Source organism: Triturus cristatus, chromosome 2_2 (assembly GCF_964204655.1).
Source record: "Triturus cristatus chromosome 2_2, aTriCri1.1, whole genome shotgun sequence".
NCBI lineage: Eukaryota > Metazoa > Chordata > Amphibia > Caudata > Salamandridae > Triturus > Triturus cristatus.
This window is the reverse complement of record NC_140582.1, coordinates 840,107,251-840,134,176: the sequence shown is the minus strand read 5'-3', so window position 1 is coordinate 840,134,176 and position 26,926 is coordinate 840,107,251. Positions and strand designations below refer to the sequence as shown.

Genomic DNA, 26,926 nt, shown 5'->3' with positions numbered 1-26,926 from the left:
AAAATGTACACTTAGAATCTCTCTTATGACTGCAGTAGAATTCTTACTTTCTGTGGGTTCATAAATATCACCAGGAGCAGTCTAAAAGAATTATGACAGTCCAGGTTACAGAGGCACCCCTACTAGGCAATATACACTCATAACTATATTAGGTAGAAATGTACATTTCGACATGTAACATTTTTTAGCTCACAATGAGAATTCCATTCCCTGAGAAGCCAATTCTCTACACCCTCAGGGCATATGGAGGTGTCCAGTACCCGGGAAAACACAATTTCTCCATTCTTTTAATAAGCGATTACAGATGAGAATGGCCATTAAGAATTATTGAGAATATTTAAAAGCACACAATACCGGATCCAACATATGGCATGTGAAAAGAAATTGGAAGGCACTATATGACGGCTATTACTGGCAAAGCTATTTTTACCTGATTTAAAATGCTGCTTGTAACTTTGTAAGATGACACTTTTAACTTGTGTATATTCATCCATGCAATGGTGTTTATTAACTTTGCATGAAATAAATCAATTTGACTTAAGAGTCTTTTGGGGCTTGTCAGATATGCTGTTGTTCGTTTTTAGTAATCCTTATGCACATCCGTGGTTCTTACTGTCTATGATGCAATTGAGCTGTGTGTAGATCTTTTAATGTTAGGGTTCTCAACCGAAGCAGTTGCTGCTTTTTAGGGGATAGGTGGTGCTTTCTCCTGTTCTACTACAATATATACAGGTTTATCATTTGTGAGCCTTCTGTCATCTTCTCACTTGCGACGTACAGTCAGTGGATGCAACTGGTCTCAGGGTCCGGAGACTGAGAGGACCTGTTGTGTCGCTGCACCATTATGGATTCTTGCGACTGTACCGTACAGAATTTGGACATAGATAACCATGGCCATTTTAGGGCACAACCTGGAAAAACGTAGGGGCTGATTACGAGTGGCGCGGTGGCGCAGCATTGGTGGTCCACCGTCGTGCCAATTAAGACTTCCAAAGTCGTACCAGAGGCGGACTTTCGGCTGCGCCAGGGAACAGTCGTTCACTGGTGGTGGCGCAGCTACCACACCACAATATGCGGAGCAGGGGCTGGCGCAGTCCCGCTCAGCATATTACAAGTTCTTGCTTTGCCAGCCTTTTTATGGCAGAGCCCTGCCATGAAAGGCTGGCAGTGCAAGAACAAAGGGGGCCCCACAGGGCTCTCATAGCCCCTGCCATGGAGATACATTCAGGGGGGCACAACACGTGCCCCTTGTCTGTATTCCCACAAAGCTCCAGCACAGCAAGGACGTCACTGTCCATACCATGCTGGAACTTGTTTGCCGTTCCCACTGCAGTGCCTGTTTTCCAGGCACAGTAATGGGAAGAGCAAGAGACCGCTGGCAGTATTACAAGTTACACATTTTTTACTCTTAATACTGCTGGCGGTCGTTGCACGGCTTTGGTGCAGCAGAGCTGGCATTGAGCAGGCGCCATTGCGCCAAAGTTGTAATTGGGCCCTTAGTCCTATTCCCCCAAACGATCAATTATTGGCAAGGCCACCTAGCAACTCACATGTCAGTCATATCCTGACACACTTGATACATTGTGTGCACACTGCACCAAGGTAAAGAACTGATCATGGGGTGTCATTGTTGAAAATTGGGAGATCCAGCATGCTGTATCATACAGGTAAGCAGTGGTATATGATGTAGATGTGCTGATGCTTGAACACTATTACACAACCAGAATGTTCAAATACTTGATGCAACGGCTCAGGATGCACATAAAAAAATGACTTTGCAACCTGACGAACCTTCGATAAACTGTGAAGTGAGAAGGGAGGCAGTAAGGAATAGTGTAATGGTGTGCCAGTTGTCTGTTTCAGGTGGGTGGCATGACTAATGGAGGCTACAAACTCCCAAAGGTATTTTAATAAACAAATAAAAGCAGCAGACATAACCTAAGTGGCAAAAATAAAAAAGTAGAAGTGGTGGAAGCCCGTTATAGCGAGCTAGACAATGAACAATCTCTGCAGGAACCAGTGCAATCATAATAGAAGGGTTTGCTTCACCGTCTCCTTTCTTAGCATTCCTAGTGATACCACGTTTTAACGGGGGCGTTAGAAGGAGGTCTTTGAAGCATATAATGATGCAATAGACTGGGACGTTTTCACTTCTAGAAAAGAAAATAATAACGAAGGAAGCATTGTTAATCCATACCTTGGGCCTCAAAGGCAGGAGTATTTTAAAAACCACCAGTGCATGTAGTAAAAATGCGCACAGGCGAAGAAGGGGCAGACACTGTAGATGTGGCCGATTCTTGACGCAGTAGGTGACTATGCAATTATCAGAAAACCATTTGACAAGTGGTATAGTCCTGGCAGAATGTTATTTTAGAAAGGCTTTGAGAGCATTGGCTGTCACATGCAACTACAGAGACTGCAAATACGGAATTATCAGAGATCAGCTAATGGAAAAGGCTAACAGTCAAAAGGTAATAAAATATATTTTTCCTTTGGCAGACCACTACTCATTTCATATTAAAACCAAATTTACCTCATTCCCATAACCTATCATTCAAACACCTATCACTCATATGCCACTTCACTCTACAACAGACAAGGGAGAGGGTGCAGAGATAGAATATTGAGTTGCACAAATATCGAGTCAATATCGTGTTCAGAAATATCATCAGCAAGAATATTGTGGTCAAGAATATAGACTTAAGGTAAGTAATATCGAAGTGTTTAATATTGTTTGCAAAAATATAGTTGTTAAATATCGTTTTTTTAATGTTATGTATTTTAGTATATATTTTATATATATGTGATGTATGTTTTTTGTATATGAATTGTTTGTATTTTTAATATAAGTGCTATATTTTTAGTGGTTATCAATTTTGTTTTATTTGAATTTTGCGTTTTTAGTTCTGTAGCGGGTTGTGGGTTTAAAGGGGAATAGGGTGGGAAGTAATTTGATGATATTACATTTATTGATGATTTTTTATTCACTAATATTTTTTTGATTTAGCTGTTATAGTTTAAATGAGTAAAGTAATTTATTATTAATAATAATTGGTTGTTAATTAATTGGTAGTTATGGTAATTGTGTAATTATTTTAGGTGGGTGTTGTGGTGTTTGTAAGCGTAAAGGGTGGGAAGTCATTTATTTTTAATTGATGAATTAATAATAGGATGTTAATTTTAATTATTAAATTTGTACTTAATTATGGTAATTGTGTAATTTTAGGTGTGTGTTGTGGTGTTTATAGGAATAAAGGGTGGGAAGTAATTTGTATTTAATTAATATATAGTTAATGTTAATTATTTGATATTTATTAAATACATTTTAATTACTTTATTATTAGTTGTTAATTGTAATAGTTTTTAATTAAAAAATATGTTTTAATTGTGTTATTAATTTATAGTTTAATTTTTGTGTGTGTTGTGGATATTATAGTGTTAAAGAGTGTGTGGTCAATTAATGTTAATTCGTTTTTTTTAAATATGTTTTTAATTGATTATTAATTACGTTAATTATGGAAGTACATTTAATTAAAAATGTTGGAGTGTTTTGTTATTGGTGTGGTGTTATAGGGTAGGATATGAAATAAATACATTTATGTATTAAATAATTTTTTTGTTTGTAAATATTTTCTAGTTGAAAAGAATTATTTTTTATAAATGTATTTTATTTCATATATTATTTTTAGGTTTTTGTTATGTGTAATTAATATTGTTTTCTTTTTATTTAATATATTTGCTTTTTCATTTGTTAAATATTGTTTATTTAGGTTTATGATTTCTTTTAATATTTTATATATATATATATATATATATATATATATATACATATATATATAAAACTGTTTGAGTGTGAACAGTAATTTTTGTCTCTCCGCTATCCAGCACTTTCCCTAATGTTGCACTTACTGGAGAGGGAATAGTAAATTTTACCCATTTGCTATGCAACACTTTCCCTACTGTTGCACTCACTGGAGTGGGAATAGTAATTTGAATTCCTCCGATATTCAACACTTACTCTACTTTTGCACTCACTGGAGTGGGAATAGTTAACTTTACCCCTTTGCTATCCAACACTTTCCCTACTGATTGTATTGTGAAATTTAAGTTTAAATGTTTTTTAATAGTTCAATGTTTTAATTTATTATAGATTTTTGTTTTATATATTAAATCATTAATATATATTAATTGTTATATTATTTTAAACTTTTACCAAATTAAAAATAATGGTTTACTGTTGTAAAGTAAATATATTTCTAAATTATTATGTTTGTGTGTTTATTTTTTATTAAGTTTATGTTATATTTTATTAAAATGTATATAAAATTTATTTTATTTTGTTATATATATATTTTATATTTATAAAAAAGTCAATAGTTTATACATATATATATATTTTTTACATTGATATTTCTTAGTTGATTTTTTTGTAGTTACCTGTTTAAGTATAGGAGTCCATATTTTTGTTTCCTACATTTTTTACATCAATATGTTTCACTTCGATGTTGTGTCAGTGAACCAAGGGAGAGTATACACTTTTAGATAGTGTGCCACTACGCAGATGTACATATATAATTCTAAAAAGTACTTTATTAAAAAAAATATTTTCTTTTAGCGTCCTATATTTCAACACATATAAAAAGAATGATCAGTTTGTGAGATTTGCTAAAAAAACGTATTCATAAATAATTAAATCACATAGTTGTTGCATAAAAATACATTTAATACAAAAGGACACTGCAAATAAAGATGAAGAAAGAAAGGGATAGAGAGTATCCACAAGACAATACACTTTGTCATAAACACAACCTATCTGTGACAGTACTTCATTAGGGCTGGGACACGATGGATTGAGGATATTTCATCTGTTGTGCCAACCCACGTCACAGATTAGGAACCTTAAGCGTCGACGCATTTCGATGGTATCGTTCAGGTTTGCACTATCTTTATCAAGACCATAATAATAACTCGCATTTTGTATATTTCAAAATCAATATCATACACCTTCCCTTCTGATTTTGCTGGTAGTCCTTGTTTATAAATATGTGGATCTCCTTAATCGTACAAAGATTCCTTCTACAGTTAATTTCCCCAATTGTAGATGAACAACTGAAATTCAAAGATTTCTGGTTACAGGGCCTTCTAGTAGATGGGGTATCTTTCCTTTATTACAACCAATGTCATTAGTTTTCCCATAAGTGGTTATTGAATTATACCACACTTTTATTAGGCCTCCGTCCTGAGTTTGCAGCACTAGGTTACGTCCACGCAGTTCCAGCCGGTCTAGAATTAGAACGCATTTTCTTAGTTGAATACAGAATTCCTTTGGTGAAGAAAGGGTCCCTCTCATTTTCTTTTCTTTTCTTTCTGAATGATAAAAAGGTCCATTAGAGTTTGATATCGACGGGGGATCTTGATCTAGGCCTGGTGTGAGCACTTAAAAGAGGAACTTAAAGCTTACAGCCACGTAGCCAATGAATTGACCTGTGAACACTGTCAAGTAAGGTGGACGGGGTTACTGGTGACTCCTAATGGGATGCTGAAAAAGGTCCTACATTGGAGCACATTGTTGACATTGGAATACGCTCTTTGAAAAGGCAATACAACTTTGCTGTTTTAAAAGTGGTGTCAGATGTGGGATTAGAAGACCAACAAATCTGTCCTGCACCCCACTATGGAAGAACTCTCAGTTTGACACTGGGACACATTGCCTTCAGGAGCATGCTGCTGTTTACCAACAGTTGCTGGTGAAATTCTATGAATCAGCACAAATCCTACAGAAAGAATAATTGGAGAAATATATAGCAGCTTTCAACTTGGCAATAAACAAGTTTGAGATCAATAGATTTCAATTTCCTGAATTTCTGGAAGGAGGATTGTTTTTGTTTACTTTGAGCAGGAAGCAAAACAAGCAGTATTACACTGGGCATCATTTAGTGTACCACTATTGTGGATAAGGTGGTTGACATGCAAATCATCTACATGCACATAATCCAAACTCAGCAATGTGGTGACTTCCTTCATAGTTGAATCCAAGTATGGATAAGCCAGCACTTGGAAGGTAAAGAATAAGAGAATTTAAATATTGTGACTAATTAAAAAAAAACTCAAGTGCCACAATGTTTTCAGCCTAAATCCAAGAGGGTGATGTCTACAGGTTCTTACCTTGAAGGTACACGACAACTCATGGTGTGATTTTGGGAGGGAATGGTTTCACACACTTGCATTAATCACCCCTCAGTGAGTAGATAAGGGTTTACTGGTCCTGAAGAAATGCCATGATCACTCAGACATTAAGAGGCAGGAGACATGCAGACCCACATCCTTACTTAGCACACGCCAGAAAGGACCATTATATCCATTTCTTGTGACATTGAAGGTTTTTATTATAACATATGAACCCGCCAATTAAAATAGGTTTGATGGACTCTCATAGTTATTTTTAAATTATACTTTCCCTACACAATACTAACCCTCTACATTCCCTACACTCATCTAACACCCATAGTTATCATTGCCGAAAAGAAAAGAACTCTGGCAAAGATGCTCCCTCCGCGGGACGCGGAGGCATTGCAGCGCCGGCCCAACGGGGAGCTGCCCGATGATGAAGCATGACACTCCTCGGGGCCCTTGCTCCTATAAGGAGTGCTCCCCTCTAGTGTTTACCTGTTAACAACTCCCACACTCCTTTTCCATAGGAACTGCATACCTCTCATTTCACAGTTTACCTCTTGGGGCGCATATGCTGGACCTTCTTGTGCCCCAGGTCCCCCTCGTTTTGTATACTTTTTGAAAAACTCAAGGGACATAATGTTTATACCCTACATCCAAGAGGGTGACTTCAGGAAGAACAACCGACTATAGGAATACGCAAAGGAATTATAAGGGAGGCCTTGCTCTTGTTATCCAGAGAATGATGTGAACGCCATCACCTACTTTCACTTTCTCCAATCACTGGACTTCTCAATGGTAGGTAATTGAGTCATATTGTTCCCAATTGTCCCCAAAATATTAAAGACCAAACGGAAGGAGAGGAGTATAAACTCTTCCACATGTTTTTGATACTTTCTGCACCGGTACAGGTTAACGGATCACTATGAAAGTAATGATAAGCACAGGAAGTGCTGTTCAGGCAACCTTAATTGAAGCACCCAGGGACAACCAGCACTCATTAACAAGTACAGATTAGAACTGGATGGGTTAATGGGTGGATGCAAAATATCTCATCACCCTAACTAATCTCAACCGGGGTAGGGAAACACTTTGCAATGCTTGCAGTTCAAGGCCCTCCTTCACGTGAACAGATGATGTTGGGGTGGTACTTCACCTACCAATGTGAGGTTCTGACTAAAAAGCTGAGTGGACATGTACACCCAGCCAAATAAAGAAATATAAAGGATTACAGAGAATAAGCAGTTTTCTTTAAGGGCTTCAGATCAGCTGGCCGGAATCACACCTTCTGTACTTCACACTGGGATAAGCATGCCACATCCCACAATTCTGTCCACATTTTTACACTTTATTAAGAGAAAAAGTGTAGTTGCCCACACTTTTGTTTAGGAAACCGACTAAATATCAGCACTCAGGACAGTTTTTGGTAATCTGGTTTGTTAAGTAAGAGACAGAAGGATTCAATAAGTGACAGTAAATAAAACATGTAAATTGTGCTAACGTTGGTGGTGATGAAAACAAAGTAATCATGCTCAATAAGGCCGTTATCATCTGTGGTTTGTTTTAATGTCACAGCAGGAAACATTACATAATATCCAGCAGCCTGTGTCATACTTCTTTTACTGTGTCTGGTAGATCAGCAAATGTTTTCATAACTGCCACAAACCCACAATTGCCAGAGGGAGAAATCATGATGTGTTTTTCATCTGAATATTCTTAAACAGTTTTAACGCTCTTCCTGCACTAGTCTTTCAAAAGTAAAAACATTTTTAGGGAGGATTCCCTGAGGGCCACAAACATTTGTCTCTCTGAGGTATCTCCAACAATTTTAGGCAGATTCACTTCAGGAGATGATCCATGGTTCCTTTAGAAGGAGTTTCTGACAAGTGATTTCTATGCTGGAATAACAGTTTGTAAAACAAATCGAGTTCTAACAACAGACTCAAAGGGAGCTGTGGAAACCAGGATTCTGTTGAGCCTCTGAAAGCTAAACGTGTGTACATTAAAAGCTGGACTAGTCTTTTAGTTACACTGAAAAATAGTACTTCAGCCAAGAAAAACACCAGGTAGAGATAAGCACACAACAATCTTATGGATTTGTATTCACCTCAAAATTTAAAATCACTTAAATGAACCAGATTCCATCGGCCTCTTCTGGATGTTACTCCTTAGAAGTGAGACACCAACCCACCACCACTAGAAATGTATGTTTTTTCTTTTTACGATGTGGATGTTTGCAGGAAAATAACATGATGGAGGATGTTGGTCAGACAATTTTAAGTAGGACCTCCAGGAGGAAATTGCAGACACTACATGAACAAAAGAATTGACTGACTTTCAAACTGACATTTTCAAATTTGCATATACCTTGTAGTTATAAACTTTTATTTGTATGTATTGATCAAATATCATCAGCAATGTATTTTTTTATGATGTGCAGTCAATGTTTATCTTAAAGAAATAGGTAAATGGGAACATTTTTCAACCTTCCATCCTAGATTTCCATAAAGTAGATCCATCACCCAACTCTGAAAGTGCTATGATATGCAGCAACCTGGTATTAGAAAGGAATTAAAGCTGTTGTATGAATAAAGCTAGTCAGCAAATGTATACAACATATAACAATTCACCTCGTGTGCAGTGGAAAGGGGAAGTCAAAAGCGAAAGACTGCAATGTCAATACCATGACTTATAACACAGGATCATCTTAGCATTTGACTGCAATAAGATATCTAAAAACACTGGAGGAGCAAGTCTTTGTTGGCTAATAGAGTAGATAAACATCATTCCTGGCAACTAATTAAAGTGCAATTAGGAGAAATCACAATGCATGGTAATGTGCAACTCAAGTCCTAGCACATGGAGAATATTAATTCTGCCTCATGATCAGGAAGGTTTGTTCAGCTTTCACTTGCATGAAGATATATTGAGTTCGTCTAACTGAATACCACAGGGGTGCATCAATTTTCAGTTGGATTAGTTCCTTTTTAATTAGTAGCCTCTACACTGCATGTTTTGCCAGTAGTCAGAAAAAAAATCTTCTCCCTGGCTGATGATGCATTTCTCCATTTACTATCCTCTTGCAGAATCAGCTCCCACTCTTTCTGGCTATCAAGCCCAGCAATAACAGTACGCAAATTTCATAAGAACCCTAGTAATTTTGTTAGACCAGTACATAATTATTGCCATTCTAGGTATAGCTCCGGGTTCTGTACTTGGTGTGAAGTACCACTCTACATGTAGAAGAACAATCAGAATTCAACCATGATAGGAATAACTGTTTAGAGATGACAGCCCTGCCACTAACATTTACAGATTGATATACAAATGTACTTTCTCAAACTGGTGTACTTTGCTATTCATAATAAAAGAGTAGAAAGTAGAATCTAAGCCTATTATATTCATGCTGGTTTTGTATCCAATAAGGACTGAAGAACAACTTGATGTCTATCTTACTGCTGAAAGAGAATTTGTCACGAATAGATACAGTTGATGAAATATTAACAATGAAATCACTTACGAAAATAACGGGTTTGAGTTCAAATTGCAGGAAATACATCAAACCGGATAAGGCCTCCTTTAATATATGGAACCACTACAGTGCAAGGATACTTTCCTTGTGGAGATGATAAACATTTATAACTGCCAAACCTACATGGCTTGCACTAAATTGGCATCATCCTTGGTGCAGAGGACAGGAGATTTCATTGTAGTGTAGTGTCTAGAGTTCTTCCTATCATGGCTGTTTTGCTTATACAAGACCCCAAATTGGCCATTAAAGACTTCACCATCAACCCATAAAGATTTGTTAAAACTGTCATGATTGCTATACAGGTTTGGCCAACTGGAAGTTCATTTTAAAAAGTAGTGCATCAATACTGCAAAATTTGTCACTCAATATATTTTGTACACTGGATTTATTTTGCATTGTAACGTAATTACAACACAAAACAAATGTAAATACTTCTCTTATTGAAATTGATATGTTTGGGTATAATGAGAAAATCTGAAACAGATGCACTATTGCACGCAAAGAGAGGTCTGCACAATCTTGAGCCAATTAAATCTGGTGTGCTTAAGAATGATAAGCGTGTGCACTGTAGAACAAACTGAGGTAGCAGAGGAGTGGCCTATTGCTGTGCTAATATTTACATTGGTAAGGATATAAAAGGTATTTGGTGGTACATAAACAGGAGGAACATACGGGCCAATTATATTGTGAATTTATTGTGGCACAAAAACGAGTTGCAACAAAGACAGTGTCACAGATGTCAATCTGAACATCTTCTAACAGATAGGCTTACCTGCAACAAATAACTGCTTTGCATGACAAGGCCAGATCAAGGAAATACTGTCTTACACCAAACGTCAATGCATACTTGAGTGATTTGCCATCAATTATAAGAGCAAAGTCATTTTCTTTCCTCAAAGCATCACCTAGTGTAACACAGTGATGACTGAGAATCTCCCGTGTGGCCTGAAAGACATGGATAAGAAAACACATCGTCATTACTTTTCATAAGTAGACAGAGCATCAACTGAATGTTATCCATTGATTTAAAATGTTTCAAAAGTCAATATCAGAATTTAAAGTAAATGCAGCAAAAATGTTGATGTCAAACAGCTGAATAAGAGTACCATATATAATTAACTTCATTTCCACATATAAAAATCACATTGATAGCACTAGAATCAATTCCAAAGCCATGAGCTTTCACAATCTATAACTATAGTGATTAAGAACAAAGGTGCCTTTCTCATATACTAGGAAGACTAGAATCCAGAGTTTTCTCTAAGAGTATCATGTAAAAAGTCACAATGGAGCTGATTCACCAAGGAAAGGGTAACTTTATGCATTGTTGGTAGGCTTAAGGCTAAAGGTTTTAGAGTTACTACTTTCATAATGTCACAAACATTGCACAGCTCACTCATAGAAATACACTTAAAGAACGGTAAAACATGTTTTTAGTACCTGATGAATAAAATAATTAACAACTGCATGTAATTAAAATATAAAAATGTAATTACGCAACATCAAAATTGCCAGTAATAGGGCACATTTTGAGGGGAAACAAAAAGCATATATTTTGGAGAACATACCAATACATTTGTTTTACAAAGCAGTTGTGGCCAATTTTTCGAAATGGTATAAAGTTGTGAGATTTGTTGAAAGGTCTTGTTTGGGAGGATTCTGCCTTCTAACAGCACATATGGTCCAACTTGTTAATAAAATAGGAAATGTATGAGACACACAGTTGCAAAAATAGGCTGAGGGAGTTTAAGGTAACCTACCCATACATATGGGAGGTTAGAGTTGATAAATGTTCCTTTCTTTTATCCGCTTTGCCTACAAAAGCTTAAAGTGCTGTAGGTGTGGGTATATTAACAAATCAGGTTCTTACTCTCGGTTTCACAAGACTAATTTGACCTGAATTCTTGTAAGCTCCAATACCCAGCACAAAGGAAGGTTTTTAAAACAGCATATGAGAGATATAAACAATCTTTGCTTGAAATAAAGATAACTTACAACGGTGATACCTAAACACCTAGAGGCACTACATGGGACTATTACAAAGTATAACAACAATAATACATATTTTGGACATACCCAGGCTTTGTTTGAAACAACTGTAAAACCAATGAGCATAAATATAGCATTACATAACAATCTGTGACTTTGAATACCTTTGCACACTATTCATATAAACTGGATGATTAAATAGTCTACTTAATGAATTCACTATACCTCAATTTCAATTCAAACTAAATCTTTCTTCTTGCTGTCTCCATCAGTACTTGACACTGTTAACTGTATTGTGCAGATCTTAAGTAACAACATGTAAATGGCAGGAGTCCGCCTGCGGAATTTGTGGATTTTTTGAGACTCTGCGTTACTCTTGTAACACAGAGTTCTAGGCAAATTCCATCAATTACCGCATGGCAGAATTGTTTTCCCACGAGGCTCCATAAATGCGAGTTGGTGAGCAAAATTTGACATCCCCAGCGAGATTTTCTAACACGGGTGGTCGGGGTCAGAGGGCTGCTTCTCTAGTAGATTTGCTGGCACTCAAGTAGATTTTCTACTCAAGCAGAAGCAAAATCAACTCAAACAGCCTCGCAATCCTGCGGACAGCATGGTGCCGTTCGCACTGATTTTTCAGCGCTGCTCACACTACTGGTGCTAGATTGCAGCACAACATGCATATTTTCCACCCGTTGGGAGAACTCAGCAGAATCTCACTGAGTTTTTATGTAACTCTGTAAGTTTCACCCACCCTAGTAAATGGTCAACTTTAGGGCTACACAGCTGTTGCTGCAATTGGAATTGGTCTCTTTTACACTTTTCCTAAATATCTTCTTTTATTCAAGGTGCAGCTTTTGATGCTGGCTGTACTTAAATTCAGGTAAAATGTAAAACAATTATTTGGATTGCAATGCTAGTACTGCTGATATATCTCTATGTATAAAATCTAAGAAAAACAAAAACAAATGTTTTTTGTTTTAAAGATTTATTAGAACAATGCACAGTAAACCATAGAAGTAAACAATAATAACACATTCCAAACTATATTTTATGAAGCAGATCACATGCTTTCAGCGACCACAGATAAAGGTGCCGATCACGATCCGGTAAAAAATGTCCCCGTACGACTCGTATCGGGTCTTTTTAACCGTACGAATCGTACAAGTGCCGTACGAACTGGCAATCACGATTCGCATGGTAAAAAGTCCATACGAACCGCACTGGGAATATTTCCCCACACGTCCTCGGGTCGGAAAATGTGTCCGACACGTCCTCGTACGATTCACCGTACAAACGTGAAAGGTGAACTCCGACCGGGGAATCACGATCCATCCCGGGCGTCCGAATGTACAACCGTATGGTGAAAAGACCGTCCGCACCGAACTCCCATAACAACCATGGAGACGTCCAAACAGGTGCCCGGTACGTGCCGTACCCCCCCCCAGCCCCCGTAGGTACGCGCCGACCCCCCCCCAGCCCCCGTAGGTACGCGCCGACCCCCCCCCAGCCCCCGTAGGTACGCGCCGACCCCCCCCCCCCCAGCCCCCGTAGGTACGCGCCGACCCCCCCCAGCCCCCGTAGGTACGCGCCGACCCCCCCCCCCCAGCCCCCGTAGGTACGCGCCGACCCCCCCCCCAGCCCCCGTAGGTACGCGCCGACCCCCCCCCAGCCCCCGTAGGTACGTGCCGACCCCCCCTGTGTGTACACCCGTGTACGGTGCGTACCCCCCCGTGTACGTTCGAGTCGAACCCCCCCTGTGTACGCTCAAGTCGAACCCCCACCCGTGTATGTACGGTGCGTACCCCCCCCGTGTACGCTCGAGTCGTACCCCCACCCGTGTATGTACGGTGCGTACCCCCCCGTGTACGCTCGAGTCGAACCCCCCGTGTACGCTCGAGTCGGACCCCCACCCGTGTATGTACGGTGCGTACCCCCCCGTGTACGCTCGAGTCGAACCCCCCCGTGTACGCTCGAGTCGGACCCCCCGTGTACGTTCGAGTCGTACCCCCACCCGTGTATGTACGGTGCGTACCCCCAGCGCTACGCGCTGGGGGTACGCACCGTACATACACGGGTGGGGGTCTGACTCGAGCGTACACGGGGGGGTTCGACTCGAGCGTACACGGGGGGTACGCACCGTACATACACGGGTGGGGGTACGACTCGAACGTACACGGGGGGGGTCCGACTCGAGCGTACACGGGGGGGTTCGACTCGAGCGTACACGGGGGGGTACGCACCGTACATACACGGGTGGGGGTCCGACTCGAGCGTACACGGGGGGTTCGACTCAAGCGTACACGGGGGGGTACGCACCGTACATACACGGGTGGGGGTACGACTCGAACGTACACGGGGGGGTCCGACTCGAGCGTACACGGGGGGGGTTCGACTCGAGCGTACACGGGGGGGGTACGCACCGTACATACACGGGTGGGGGTACGACTCGAGCGTACACGGGGGGGTTCGACTCGAGCGTACACGGGGGGGTACGCACCGTACATACACGGGTGGGGGTCCGACTCGAGCGTACACGGGGGGTTCGACTCGAGCGTACACGGGGGGGTACGCACCGTACATACACGGGTGGGGGTACGACTCGAACGTACACGGGGGGGTCTGACTCGAGGGTACACGGGGGGGTTCGACTCGAGCGTACACGGGGGGGTACGCACCGTACACGGGTGTACACACAGAGGGGGTCGGCGCGTACCTACGGGGGCTGGGGGGGGTCGGCGCGTACCTACGGGGGCTGGGGGGGGGTCGGCGCGTACCTACGGGGGCTGGGGGGGGTCGGCGCGTACCTACGGGGGCTGGGGGGGGTCGGCGCGTACCTACGGGGGCTGGGGGGGGGGTCGGCGCGTACCTACGGGGGCTGGGGGGGGGTCGGCGCGTACCTACGGGGGCTGGGGGGGGGGGGGGGGTCGGCGCGTACCGGGCCACCTACTCTGGTCGATTCGCGCCGTACTTCGCTTTTGCGGCACTTTTTGGGTGCCGTGAAAATATTGCCGTCCGGACTGCTGTCGGTTCGAATCGTAATTCCTGGTTCGTGAAACGCTGCCTGAAAGCGTCCCGACTTCACGTCGCAGCATTCCCGGATCACATTCGTATGTATATTTTCGTCGGTCGGTGTTTTTTACGATTCGTACGGAAATGGTGTTTCCGTGCGAATCGTAATTCCATGTTTGTGAAGTTTTACAACCGGGTACGAGTCGGACGGGGAATTCGCTCCGACCGACGGTTCGTACGCGGTTTTTAACGGATCGTAATCGGCACCATAATCTCATTACAAGGCATCCTGTATCCCCCCCCACTCTGTACTGTCCGATGACAAGGCCGCTTCAGGAGACCTATGACTATGTGAAAATAAGTTCAATCAAAACATCTCATGTACATGGACTCCAATACAGTTGACTATAAAAATCACTACAAGGGCCTAGATTATGCAGACCCATGCAAATATTAAGATGAACCTAGGGCACCTCTACCACACATAAAATGCATAAGGGATGTATGAAATGTTCATTTTCAAAAAGTAGTTGCAAATAGTGCCCTGACTTTTTGAGAATGGAAAATAATTTTGCTAACTTTTTTGGTGATTGGATTTCCGTCTCAAAACATTGATACATGCCATACTGAATCGCTATTTATAATGGACGTGCTAAGAAATCCCCGTCCAAATAGTAATTTGTTATGCCTATCTAAACCCATTATGCGATTTGGTAACCTGGTACTGAATAGCAAAACAGGTTTAGTACACTTAAAAAAGCTAATTAGCGGTAAAAACCTTTATAATTGAGCAAATTGCAGGGTTTGCCAATCCTAAGTGGTGTTACACATCTGGTCCATAATCCTATAGGAAGGATAGGAGGAAGACTTCATATCCAACAAAGAGTATGACCAGATAATAACCCTGCATGAAGTCACTATCAGCTTCACCATTTACATTAGTAGAAGCGATCATCAAGAAGCAACAAAAACATCCTGTTCCTTTATAATGGTTATGTCAGATTTTGCTATTTTACTAACCTCCCTTACCTCCTTAAGTGAGAGTACTAGGAACCAAATAAATACTAGCCGTCCGTATAGACAATGAACAAAATATATTGAGAGGGGAGGCATCAATCCCCCCAGTTACTATGTTCACCATCTTGATAGACCTGTCACCCAAACTGCTCAATCCTATCGGCAAAGAGCCCCCATCTTTGTCATGTACGATTGTAAATTATTATGTTTGTTATAAAGTAATATGCGGCGAGACCCTAAACTTTGTAGTCATTCATACCCTACCATCATTCAAATCTCTACGCTGCAGAGAGGGGCCCTAGATTTCCTGAAAAATCTGATATGGACAGTTCAACCTATGCACAACCTGCTTGTATGATGCCACACTGAAAGGTCATTCAATTAGTTTTCATGTGTAAAAGTAACCCTCTGTCTCCACATGCACAGGATAGACATGTTGGTGACTTCATAGCCATAGCAACACCCAACTTCCAATCCCACGGGATTGGTCTCAACAGTATCTAGTGCAGTGCTTCATAAACGTTTTGCCACCACAACCCAATCTGTAGAACAGCAATCGTTCACGGTCCACTTAGCTTTAATGGGTATCGGGTGGGTGATTTTTTAATGTAACTACAGCATCGTGTGGGAGCGCATTGTCATTTACAGGCAGCCGTATTCCACTTAAATGGGCACTAAATTTGCACAGACGTATAGTTTTACGATGATAAAACTATATTGCACACAAACCGTCCATTTACAGTTATTTACATGTTTTTGTGTTACAAAGATTTATATCCTACAGTCCAAAGTACTCTGTAACGGACAACATCGCAGCCCTGCAAATAGCAATCGATAAATACGTAGTATCAAAGCAGTAGGTTGTATATTGTGTTTTTGTCGATTTTACCACTGCCTTTGATTGGGTAGATAGGTCAACCCTTTGTACTAAGTTAGTGAAGCTTGGAATACCTAACAACCTACTCACCATAATTATAGCATTACACTCTTCAACATGGTGTAAAGTCCAATTGGGTGAAGAAAAGGGACTGACTGGGTTAATCCCCACGTGGAATGGATTAAAGCAAGGCTGTGTTCTAGCCCCCATTTTATTTTCCCTTTATATAAGTGACCTCCCAGAGTGTTTTCCAATAATTAATAATTCTCCGCCAACAATAGCTTCAAGTGACATACACATTTTAATGTACGCCAACGACGTAGTGATCATGGACCTCACGCCCATAGGCCTAAAAAGAAACTTAAATGCTTTAAATCATTATGCTAAAGAAAATGTCCTCATTCCAAACATTTCTAAAACAAAGGTCGTTCCCTTTAGAGGGAGAAAGCAATGTCTCCACTTTAACTGGACATTAGACGACACGCCCCTGGAGATCGTAAGGGAATACGCTTACTTGGGGAGAATTTTTACTCAGATCTTACAAAATTCCTCCCATCTTAAACACATCGGTCTAAAGGTAATTCAACTAGTTTTCATGTGTGAGAGTAACCCTCTGCCTCCACATGCACAGGATAGACATGTTGGTGACTCCACAGCGATAGCAACACTCAACTTCCAATTCCACGGGGTTGGTCTTATCAGTGTCTAGTGAAGTGCTTCATAACCTTTTTGGCACCACAAATCAATTTTTAGAACAGCAAACCTTCACGACCCACTTAGCTTTAATGGACATGAGGTGGGTGATTTTTTTAATGTATCTACAGCATTGTGTGGGAGCGCGTTGTCATTTACAGGCAGATAGATTCCACTTAAATGACCACTAAATTTGCACATATAGTTTTACTGTGGTAAAAATATATTGCACACAAACTGAATGTGTGGAAATCGGGTTTTGGTGAATATTTATAATTTGTGCATCATCAAGTAAAGTGTCTTGCATATTTTGAGCCTGCTAAGATCTTTGTTTCCGTCACACTTCAAGATTTACAAAGAAATATGCTTAATTTTTGCTTTCCTAGCTGCTGAATGTGTACAGTCCATTTCCAGTTATTTACATGTTTTTTGTTACACACATTTATATCCTACAGCCTTTCATTTCAAGCTCCCTGTACCCCAGCAAGATTGTCACAAAATGCAATTCAGTTTTCCTTCACTGACTGCAAAGAGGAGTTTGTAAACACCAATCCCCATGTTAAAAAAGGCAGGAATTTGTCAGAAGACACAGCCTGACATTTGACTTCTGTCGTCTGCGTTTGAAGTGCAACAAATGTGACAAGATTAATATAGAATTAAAAGGCAGCTTTATTTATTGCTTGAAGGTTCCTGCCCCACCAGTGATTTGCGAACCACAGTTTGAGAAACACCGATCTAGTGTATCATACAGTAGGGTGAGTGCTGAAGAAGATGTCGGTTTGATGCCATTTATCTATACCCAGTGGACCATACTTTGTTCCAATATATAAAAAGGGCAGGACAATACCACAACCAAAGCATCATGTCCCCCATTCGCATTTCATCCCTCCAAAATGCAGGTGAGGGATTTCGGCCTTATGAAGTTTGTAAGGGGACCAGCGTCAGTCAAGCAATATTTTGAAAAAACTGAATTTCAGGCTAACCTCTTGAAGTTCATTTAGGGAGCTTGCCCAGGATGCGGACCTCTGGGTCAGCATCAGAGTCTCCCAGAAGGTACCTGGAAGTGACCCCAAGAAGAGTGGGTCAGGTTCCTTTCAGCAGAGTGAAGGAGAGGTCCAGGGTGACGTAAACAAGTCCCAGGGTAAAGTGAGGGGAAAGGGTCCCCATGCACCTTCTGAAAATGAGGATGGCTAGAGGGTTCTGGTGGGCAGTGGCCCAGGGCACCCAATTTACAACGCCACTGCTTTGAGTGTTTCCAGATAGGACACAAGCAGGGAGACTCTGTCCATCCTAAGAAACCACTTACTGGTGGGAACGCAACAGGAGTGGCCAATGTAGCCTTACAGGGGAAATAGTCATTAGGAGCAGGTGGTAGAATATGCCCTAATCTCCATTGCTTGGGAAATAGGCTCAGAGAGTAGGCTTGTGATATCCGAGGGTGGGAGTCATCACTACCATCAGATCACAGTGAATGGGATCCGTATCATTGCTCTGAGGGCTACCGGTGCCAGCCAGGCTATGGTGGTGGAAAGGTTGGTTTCCCCAGATCAGTACACCGGACAGATGTGTTAGGTGGGTCAGACCCTGGGGCAGTACTATGTCTGCCCTATGGCTCTGGTACCCCTAGAATGGGGTAGGGAAGTGGCCCCTGAGGAGGGTCATAGTTAGGCCCCAAATGCCCATTGACTGCATTCTGGGAAATTAGGTACCACCAATATTAGAAGAGTTGGGTGGGGCGGCCACTCAAGTTACCTGTAAAGCTCTCGTTTCTGGGGGTGCTACCCACAGGAAGAGTACAGAGACCCAGATGGAGGTGGAAAAGGGGGGAAAAGTCCACAGTAGGAGGACCAGTGGATCATAATCAGGTTACACTAAACCAACATAGACAGACAATATAAGGTGTAAACAAAATACAATCACAATTGCAAAGGGTATTAAATTCAATAAAGTTGTCCACATTAAAAAAAACTGAACCAGACGCAATCAATGCTTTATCCCAATTTGCCAAAGGTGCGCCTGACGCACTGTATATGTTGCTTTAGTGTAACATGGTGAGCTCAAACTGTCTGCTTGTACATTGTATTGTGTTCTCTTTATGAAAAAAACTGAATAATCTCTTTCACTGTTTTGAGAACTACCCCTGTGGGCACCTGTCTTTTTTGTTTGTTTTTGTGTTTTGACATATCTTTGAGATTATTTCTTCTGAAACCATTTCTGTTTTCATATTATTTAACGGCCCCAGGTTCTAGGTTAGGAGGGATGCCCCCCTGTTGGGTGTAACCACTTTTAGAAAGTTGTCTTTTTCTTGTCCTACCTACTTGGTGCCTACAGCCAATTGGGTGATGTATCCTGTGTCACATGACTGTGAATAATTGGAAGTTGGCCTTTATGTATTCCTCCATGACACTGAGACAAAGGAGGACCAAGTGTTGGCAGGATGGGCTGTTCCCAGCTATTCCATGCCTCTCTTACATTTCAAAGGAAGGAATTAAATGTCCAGAACCGGATGGGGCAGAACCTAGAGGTTTCTCCCACTTCAAATATTGGCACTAGGTATAATTATTGCACTCTAAGACCAACTTCTCAGTATTCTCATGGTCCTGGGGTCATTACACAAGCAGGATTGCCTTGTTCCCAGATGACTGACCTGCTGCTCTTCAGAGAGCTGTCCTGCTGCTACCAGAGGACTGCCCTGCTGTTTGAGGCCTGACTTGTTCCCTAGAGGACTACTCTGCTGCTTGAGGCCTGGCCTGCTCTCTGGCATAGAAGACTGGGCCTGATTATTTTATCACATGCTAAACTGAGTAACTCCAAGGGTCAACTGGCTAACCACCTGTTCTAAGCTACAGCAACACAACAAGTTCTAGAGGCGTCCCTGCAACTTCCCAGCTAGCCTGTGGCCCTCACTGGACTTGTCTGGTCCTGCAACTGGATCTTCCTAAGCACTGCTGGCCTCTGCTGGGGTGAGTTCCTGATCCCAAACAGGTCCTGGACCCTTGGCTGACAACAGATGAGCTCCTCCAGAGAAAAACTGAAGTTTTGCACTCTGTGTGCCGGACTGTAGAAAGGTAACTTTTCAGTGGGACTAACCTGATCCCTGTATCCGGCCCCATTCCATTGCAGTCAACTAGAACTTGTGACTTTGTCCCGGTCAGGCGCGAACAGGTATCTAGACTTAGCACTTTCTGGTTCTTGGTGCTAGTTTTAAACCTTTAAAACTGAATATCTCCAGTTCTATTGCTTGGCTTTTTGTCATTTTAGTCTCATTTTATTTATTAAATATTACTCTACTTTTAGGTCTCGCCTACGCAGCACGCATGCGAAATCGGTCTGGTTTTGCAGGCAAAAACGTGCACGTGTTGCATTGCTTTGAATGGCAACGCATGCACGTTTGGCGATTACCTTGCGGGAGCGAGCAGCGCCATGTGTTAGCAATTTTCGCGTTCGCTCCCGCAAGGGAAACTCTGCCTGTTCTCGGCCACACACCCCTCCACCCCCTACTTGCGCAAGGCACGCGTGTTTGTTTATCTTTGATGCCCTGCATGAATTATTTCAGCATTGACAGCCCTTGCTGCTAGCAGACAGGCGTCCTTCTCTGTCACGCTCCAATAGGGCAGACAACAAGGGCAGCAGTGATGCATATTCTAAAATATGAGGGAGCGGTTTTTATGCTGCAGGAAGAAGGCACGCATCAGAAAAAAGAAACCCTGAAAGAGGTTTATTGTTTGCTGTAAAAACTCTGAACTGCAGCATTTCAATCTATCTTGTGCTTTCTGTCCAATGTCTTCAGCTATATGTTTGTTATGTTCTCTCATGTTAATACTGTAAAGGGCTCAGGCATAAAAAGACAGGATGTGGCATGGGGACGGGATGACTGCGTACAAAATAATTAACTGTGCACGTAGAAAGCTCACCATGTACAGCTACCTATATTATATGGAATACTTTCGAAGTCCTGTGATCCTCGGTATTCTGTGGCACTGTTAAGTTTTTATGCTGCCAACAATCATAATGACACCTCAATATAGGATCAATGCTTCTCTCAAACTGTACACTATTTCTTGTTTAACCTGTTGAAGGCATGTGAATCACATCCGGCTGAAGAGTCGAGTCTATAGATTTCAATAACCAATTCCAATTGTTTAAACTCTAATTGGAATGAGAGAATGCATTCGGCACCTCTCCTCTCATCTTTGCCCTCCTTAATTTGTAGTCAAACTGACCCTTTACCTTCCCGATAGCACCGCAGACCCCAAATAAGTGTTCCTCTCTGAGACTTTTGTGGACATCTGCATGGCTGTCCTACACGCTCACTCCTGTTTCGCCATTTTAAAGTAAGCCTCGCCTGGAATCAAGCAAGGAGCATGCAGGATATACATAGACTCCAATGGATAGGATGGCTCAGCGATTTCTACTACAGCATGGCCGACTCGGCTTTCCATCCTTCTGCGGTCGGTAAGTTGATTACATTAAATAGAGCCATAGTGAAATCGGTCATTTAAGTGCTTAAAAGCGGCAGAAGTGAAGACTGATGTGCTATATAAAAATATATTCCAATTAATTCTGCAGCTTTCACCCAACCCACAGAGCGATCGTAACAGACTGGCGCTTCAGGTGCACTTACATTGGCGAGTAGTGTGCAAGTACACAAAAGTGTGACATGCAAACAGTCAAATCTCACCCCAGAAACGGTGGCTGGTCCAATCTACGCTCTCCTTTGGGTGGTGAGGTCTCCCTTGGCGCCCATCAGCTCTTCCGAGTATGAAATATGTGCACCTCCTCCAGGGAGGGCCTTTAACCAATATAGTGGCCTCCCTTTAGCCATGGGTTCACCATATGCGAGCATTACTGTCCTCGTCTCCCCAACCCGATGGGACCGCAGCCGCCATGCCAACCGGAGCCGGTTACCTGGAAACCGCGGAGGGGGATCTGTGTCACTTCCTGCAGAACAGGTGTGCAGGCTGAGCCCTAATGAGCTGCTTAATGCTACAGGAGACACACACACAAAACAAAGCGCCCTCGCCATTTACCAGCTGTCTTGTGTTTAGAGAACATACAGTGTGTAATGCGGACCATAGATACGCACATGGCAGGCTAGAGGGGCACTCCTCTGCTGCTCTCGCTGCCTCCCCTTATGGATGCTTGCTCTGACAGCTATTTTTATCTTTCCGGGGAACATGGCAGTTTAGACCCTGAGATACACACAGGCCTTGTCAGCTGACGTAGGGCTGTGCAAGCCCGCCATATCTGCCTCCCCCAGTGTTTCACCCCTTGGCTTTCCTTTTACGACACGTTGTCAGGCGTGTTAGTCCGGTTGGTTCTGTTTAAGTAGCTGTGTCCAAATTAGGTCCAGAGGGCTGGTTCCACGCCAGATTTTAAGAATAACCGTCTACTGCAAATGGGTTCCATCTTCGTTCGATGTATTGAATTGGATCTTATGTGGCTATCCCGGAAATCTGACCTGAGACCAGACCTCCTGGACTTTTTTGGGGCACTCCTGAGTCAAAGCAAGGCGCTCCCTGCAGAGAGCCTACCGTGTCCCATGTTAAGTGTGAGTCACACATGCACACCCACTCATGTTTTCCTTGAATTCTGGAACTTGTATGTCGTCTTGCATTTTTTAAGATGAAAGGACACATTCAAGTACCAAAAGAAAACGTAAAAGTGATGTATGTTCAGCTGGCAGAGACATGTTTTTAGGTATCCGCTAATTATCTTCATTTCATCCGGAAACAGAAGTTCACGTGACTTGCCCCAGAATACATAGGATGGCTGTTGAGAACATGACACGAGCATGGAAGCGTCTGACTTTACCTAACTCATTGGCAGGAACATCAGATGCAGTGCTTGATTTGAAGGGAAAACAAGCATTGGAATAGCCAATAGGTGTAGCCTTTGGGGACTTATAAGTGCTTAACCATGCAACAGTTAATGTTGTTGCATCAAGGATATTGTGCTGCATAACGAAATACTTATAAGGTCCCAAAAGCGAGACCTATTGGCTATGCCAATGCTTGTTCTAAACTGGTGTGGGATAGCTCATGTTGTGTTTTCACTTTATTACTTTTTTTGTGATGCATAAATAAGTAACAAAGTGCTCTTAAGTTAAGCCCAACTATTTTTGTGTAAATCTACCAGACTGTTATGCACAGGTTAATTTAGTGATTTTTGTGGTTCACCCTGAAAAGGATTGTGGGTATTGTTTGAGAAGGGTTTTGACCTCCCTCAATCAAAAACCCAATTTCTTTGGTAGTCGTTTCGGATTCATGATAGACTTCCTCCAGATCCGTTTCCCTTCAACTTCTAATGGGGGCAACATAAGATTTTGTAAGCAGGGAATAACAGGTCCTTTGCAAATGACCGCTTTTGAGTTACATGGAGTTTGTCAGAACCTGGCTAATATCAGGGCACTACTGGGAGTATGTTAGACCTGTCAGCCCTTTGGGTGGTCCCTCCTCATCATTATTTATTTTGTCCCACTTTTGCCTCAAACCCTGTTTGAATTTTTCCTTTTTGGGAACCACCAGACTTTTTCGTGTTGCTGCAGATTCAGGGAGCCATTTTACCTACCCCTGAAACTTCTGTCTGAGGGCCTGGAGCACAAAATGGTGGCCACCTGTGACATCACCAGCATCCACTGGAACCTGCTAGCACCTTCCAGAACATTCCAGAACCCTGTGACAGTTGGAGGCGGTTTAGAATGTTGGGAAGCTAAGACAGAGAGTTGGCAGTTGGAGCTGGCAGTTGGCACCTGACTGGTGAGGAGTGAGCAGCAAAAACGTGAAGGAGGAAGGAGTGAAGCAGCAGGGGTGGAAACTTGTGCCTGGAGTGGGGTCCATAAACCCACCCTTGATACTAGTCCCTACTGACGGAGCCCAGCCTAGAGCCCTGTGTGGGAAGAAGTCAGAAAAACCATCCTGAGGACCTGGACAGCAGGAACAGGCCTTAGAAACAAGAGAACAGCAAGATCCTGACCTGGAAACTGGTTTCCCTGAAGTCCGACGTCGAGTAGCCTAAGACCTGGAGCCCGAGGTGGAGAAGCGGCGCTGACTGGAAAAGCAGACGTCGTACCAGGAGCCGCCAGAGGTCGAGAGAGGGCGCCGTCAGAGGTCGTGAGGAGTACCAGAGGTCGAGGAGGAAGTCACCCGAGGTCGAGTGAGCGGCGTCATCGGAGGAGTGGAGTCCGCCCCCCGGAGTCGTCGGAGACCGAGGTGAAGGGTAACGGAGGTCGGGAGTGAGGATCGCACTCCGGAGTCGCCGGAACCTGTGAGAATCGTGCCGGAGGTCGGGAGTGGAGGTCGCACTCCGGAGTCGCCGGAAACCTGTGAGGAGCACCGGAGGTCGGGAGTGGAGGTCGCACTCCGGAGCCGCCGGAAGTCGACATCGAGGCAAGGCCGGCCGACGTCATCGAAGCCGAGGTCGCCATCGGACCGGAGCCGCCCGAAGTCGACATCGAGTAAGACTGCCCGACGCCATCGAATCGGAGGTCGAGATCGAACCGAGGCCGCTGACATCGAGACCGGATCCGCCTGCCGGCGTCGTCAAAGAACTGACATTGTGCCGAGGCCGCCGACATCGAACCGGAACCGCCTCACGGCATCGATACGACTCCAGCGGCGTCGGAGCATCAGAAAAAGGGCAGTAAGTGGAGTAGAGGGCGCCTAAGGCCCTGTGGAGACCTGAGAGACTGCTCTAAGGGGCTAGGGAGGTGCTAGAACCAACCTGACTGTGCCAGGGGTGAACTGGGACTAATCTAGAGAGGTTGTGTGGAGAGAGAGAGCCAGGTCTCTGGTATTTCCCCCCTTTATCTACCTCAGTTTAGGCCTCAGCCTTGTCCAAACCAGGGAGTAGACACCCTCAGGCCTACCACATCCCCACAAGCTGTGCCTGGGCCAAATCAACCCTTAGGAATTCAAAAGTGATCTGATTCCATGAGTGTCACTGTCAGCTTTTAAGTATTTATTAGGGGCACTGTATTTATTGTATTTAACCTATTTATTGTTCCACTGTATTTATTGGTCCACAGTATTTATTGATGCACAATATTTATTGGTTTACAGTATTTATTGCCTCAGAATATTTAATTGCCTGTATGTATTGCACTTTTATTTATGCCTTCAGTATTTATGATCACCCCTATTTATTGAATCATTAAGCCAGTATTTATTTGACCTGCACTTTCTAAAAGTTTGTATATTGTGATTGTTATTTATTTTATCCAATCAGCAACTAAGAGAAAAAGAAGATAAAGAAAGATATTTTCATAATTTTTACGGTGTAGAGTCGTTTTTGGAACGGATGCACGCATGGTTATTGTTTGGGTATGTCGTATGCTTAGCACGGAGCCTGATTCCTGACCACTCGAGCCAAGCTACCACAGTGTGTCCGGGAGACCACCACCACCCTTTCAGAGTGGGAGTGTGGTTTTCCAACATAAATTGGTGTTCAGTGGTGGGATAGAGCTGTGCCTACGCATACTCAACAATAACTGTGGGTAGTCCATAGGCCTACACCGGGAGTTTTCTCAAGAGCGGCCTTCCTAATTGTGGGTTTTTGTTTTTTTCCAAATTTACTCTGGTGGTGGGAGGAGGTATTATTAAAGGTACCCCCCTGCATAGTTACTGCACAAAAACCTGTCCTCTAACCTGAGTGGGCAAGATGGAGTTTGTACTAGAAAATCTAGAAACGTACACTGTGGCCCAACTCAGGGAGTTTTGCCAGCGGGAGGGGGTGTACTGTCCCCCAGGAGCAAAGAAGGGTGCACTCCAAACCAGCTTAAGGGCTTGGGGGGAGGCACGCCGAGAAAGCAAGGCTGAGGAGGAAGACAGGGATGGAGAGCCTGACCCCGAGGGGGCTGAGATGTACCAACCTGAGGTGGGGAACCTGTCAGCAGGCCCCAGAACCATTTCTAGGAAGGGCAGCAGTGCCTCTAGCGGTGGCTTGTCTGAGGTGGAGTTAACAGACCGGAGGGAGAAAAGACAGCTCACATGGGACTTAGCAAGGCTGGAGAAGGAGAAGGAGGAGCAGAGGATGGCCCATGAATTACGACTGAAAGAAATAGATCTTCAGGTCTTGAGAATCGGGGCACAACCTGTTCCTAATGGTGGCAGCCAAACCCAAGAGATCACCAGGGAACCTAAACCATACCTGCCAAAGGACATAGTAGCTAGCTATGGAGTGGGCGACGATATCGCCAAGTGGCTAGCGGCCTATGAGGTCTCATTGAGGGCCCATGGGGTTCCAGAGAAGTACTGGGGAGGGGGATTGTACAAGTACATGCCTCCAGCGGGTAGGGATGCTTTATTGGCCCTCGAGGAGGATGAGCAGACCCACTACCCCACCATGAAACTGGCGCTCATCAAAAAGTTTGGACTAACACCTGAAAAGTACAGACAGAAGTTCAGGGGTAGTCACAAACTGGGCACGCAGAATTGGGTGGACTTCCTGGACTATGCGAAGAAGGCAATGGAAGGTTGGATTCAGGGCAGTGAAGTGAGGAACTACGAGGGGTTGTTTGACCTGGTACTGAAGGAACACCTGCTCGAGAAATGTTTCCCTGAACTGCGGCAACACCTGGTGGATAGCAAGCTGACCAGTCCCCGGAAGCTTGCTGAGGAGGCGGACATTTGGGCTAG

General features: G+C 43.1%; 1 protein-coding gene across 6 annotated transcripts in view; it reads right to left on the bottom strand.

Annotated features, from left to right (window-relative positions):
- The window catches only part of ATP8A1 (ATPase phospholipid transporting 8A1), a 1,017,459-nt gene that overhangs the window by 396,167 nt on the left and 594,366 nt on the right, over positions 1–26,926 (bottom strand). For all 6 annotated transcript variants that reach the window (XM_085642166.1, XM_085642168.1, XM_085642167.1 and 3 more), the window contains one exon: positions 10,476–10,648. In XM_085642166.1, the coding sequence (XP_085498292.1) occupies positions 10,476–10,648 (173 nt within the window). The remainder of the gene's footprint in view (positions 1–10,475; positions 10,649–26,926) is intronic.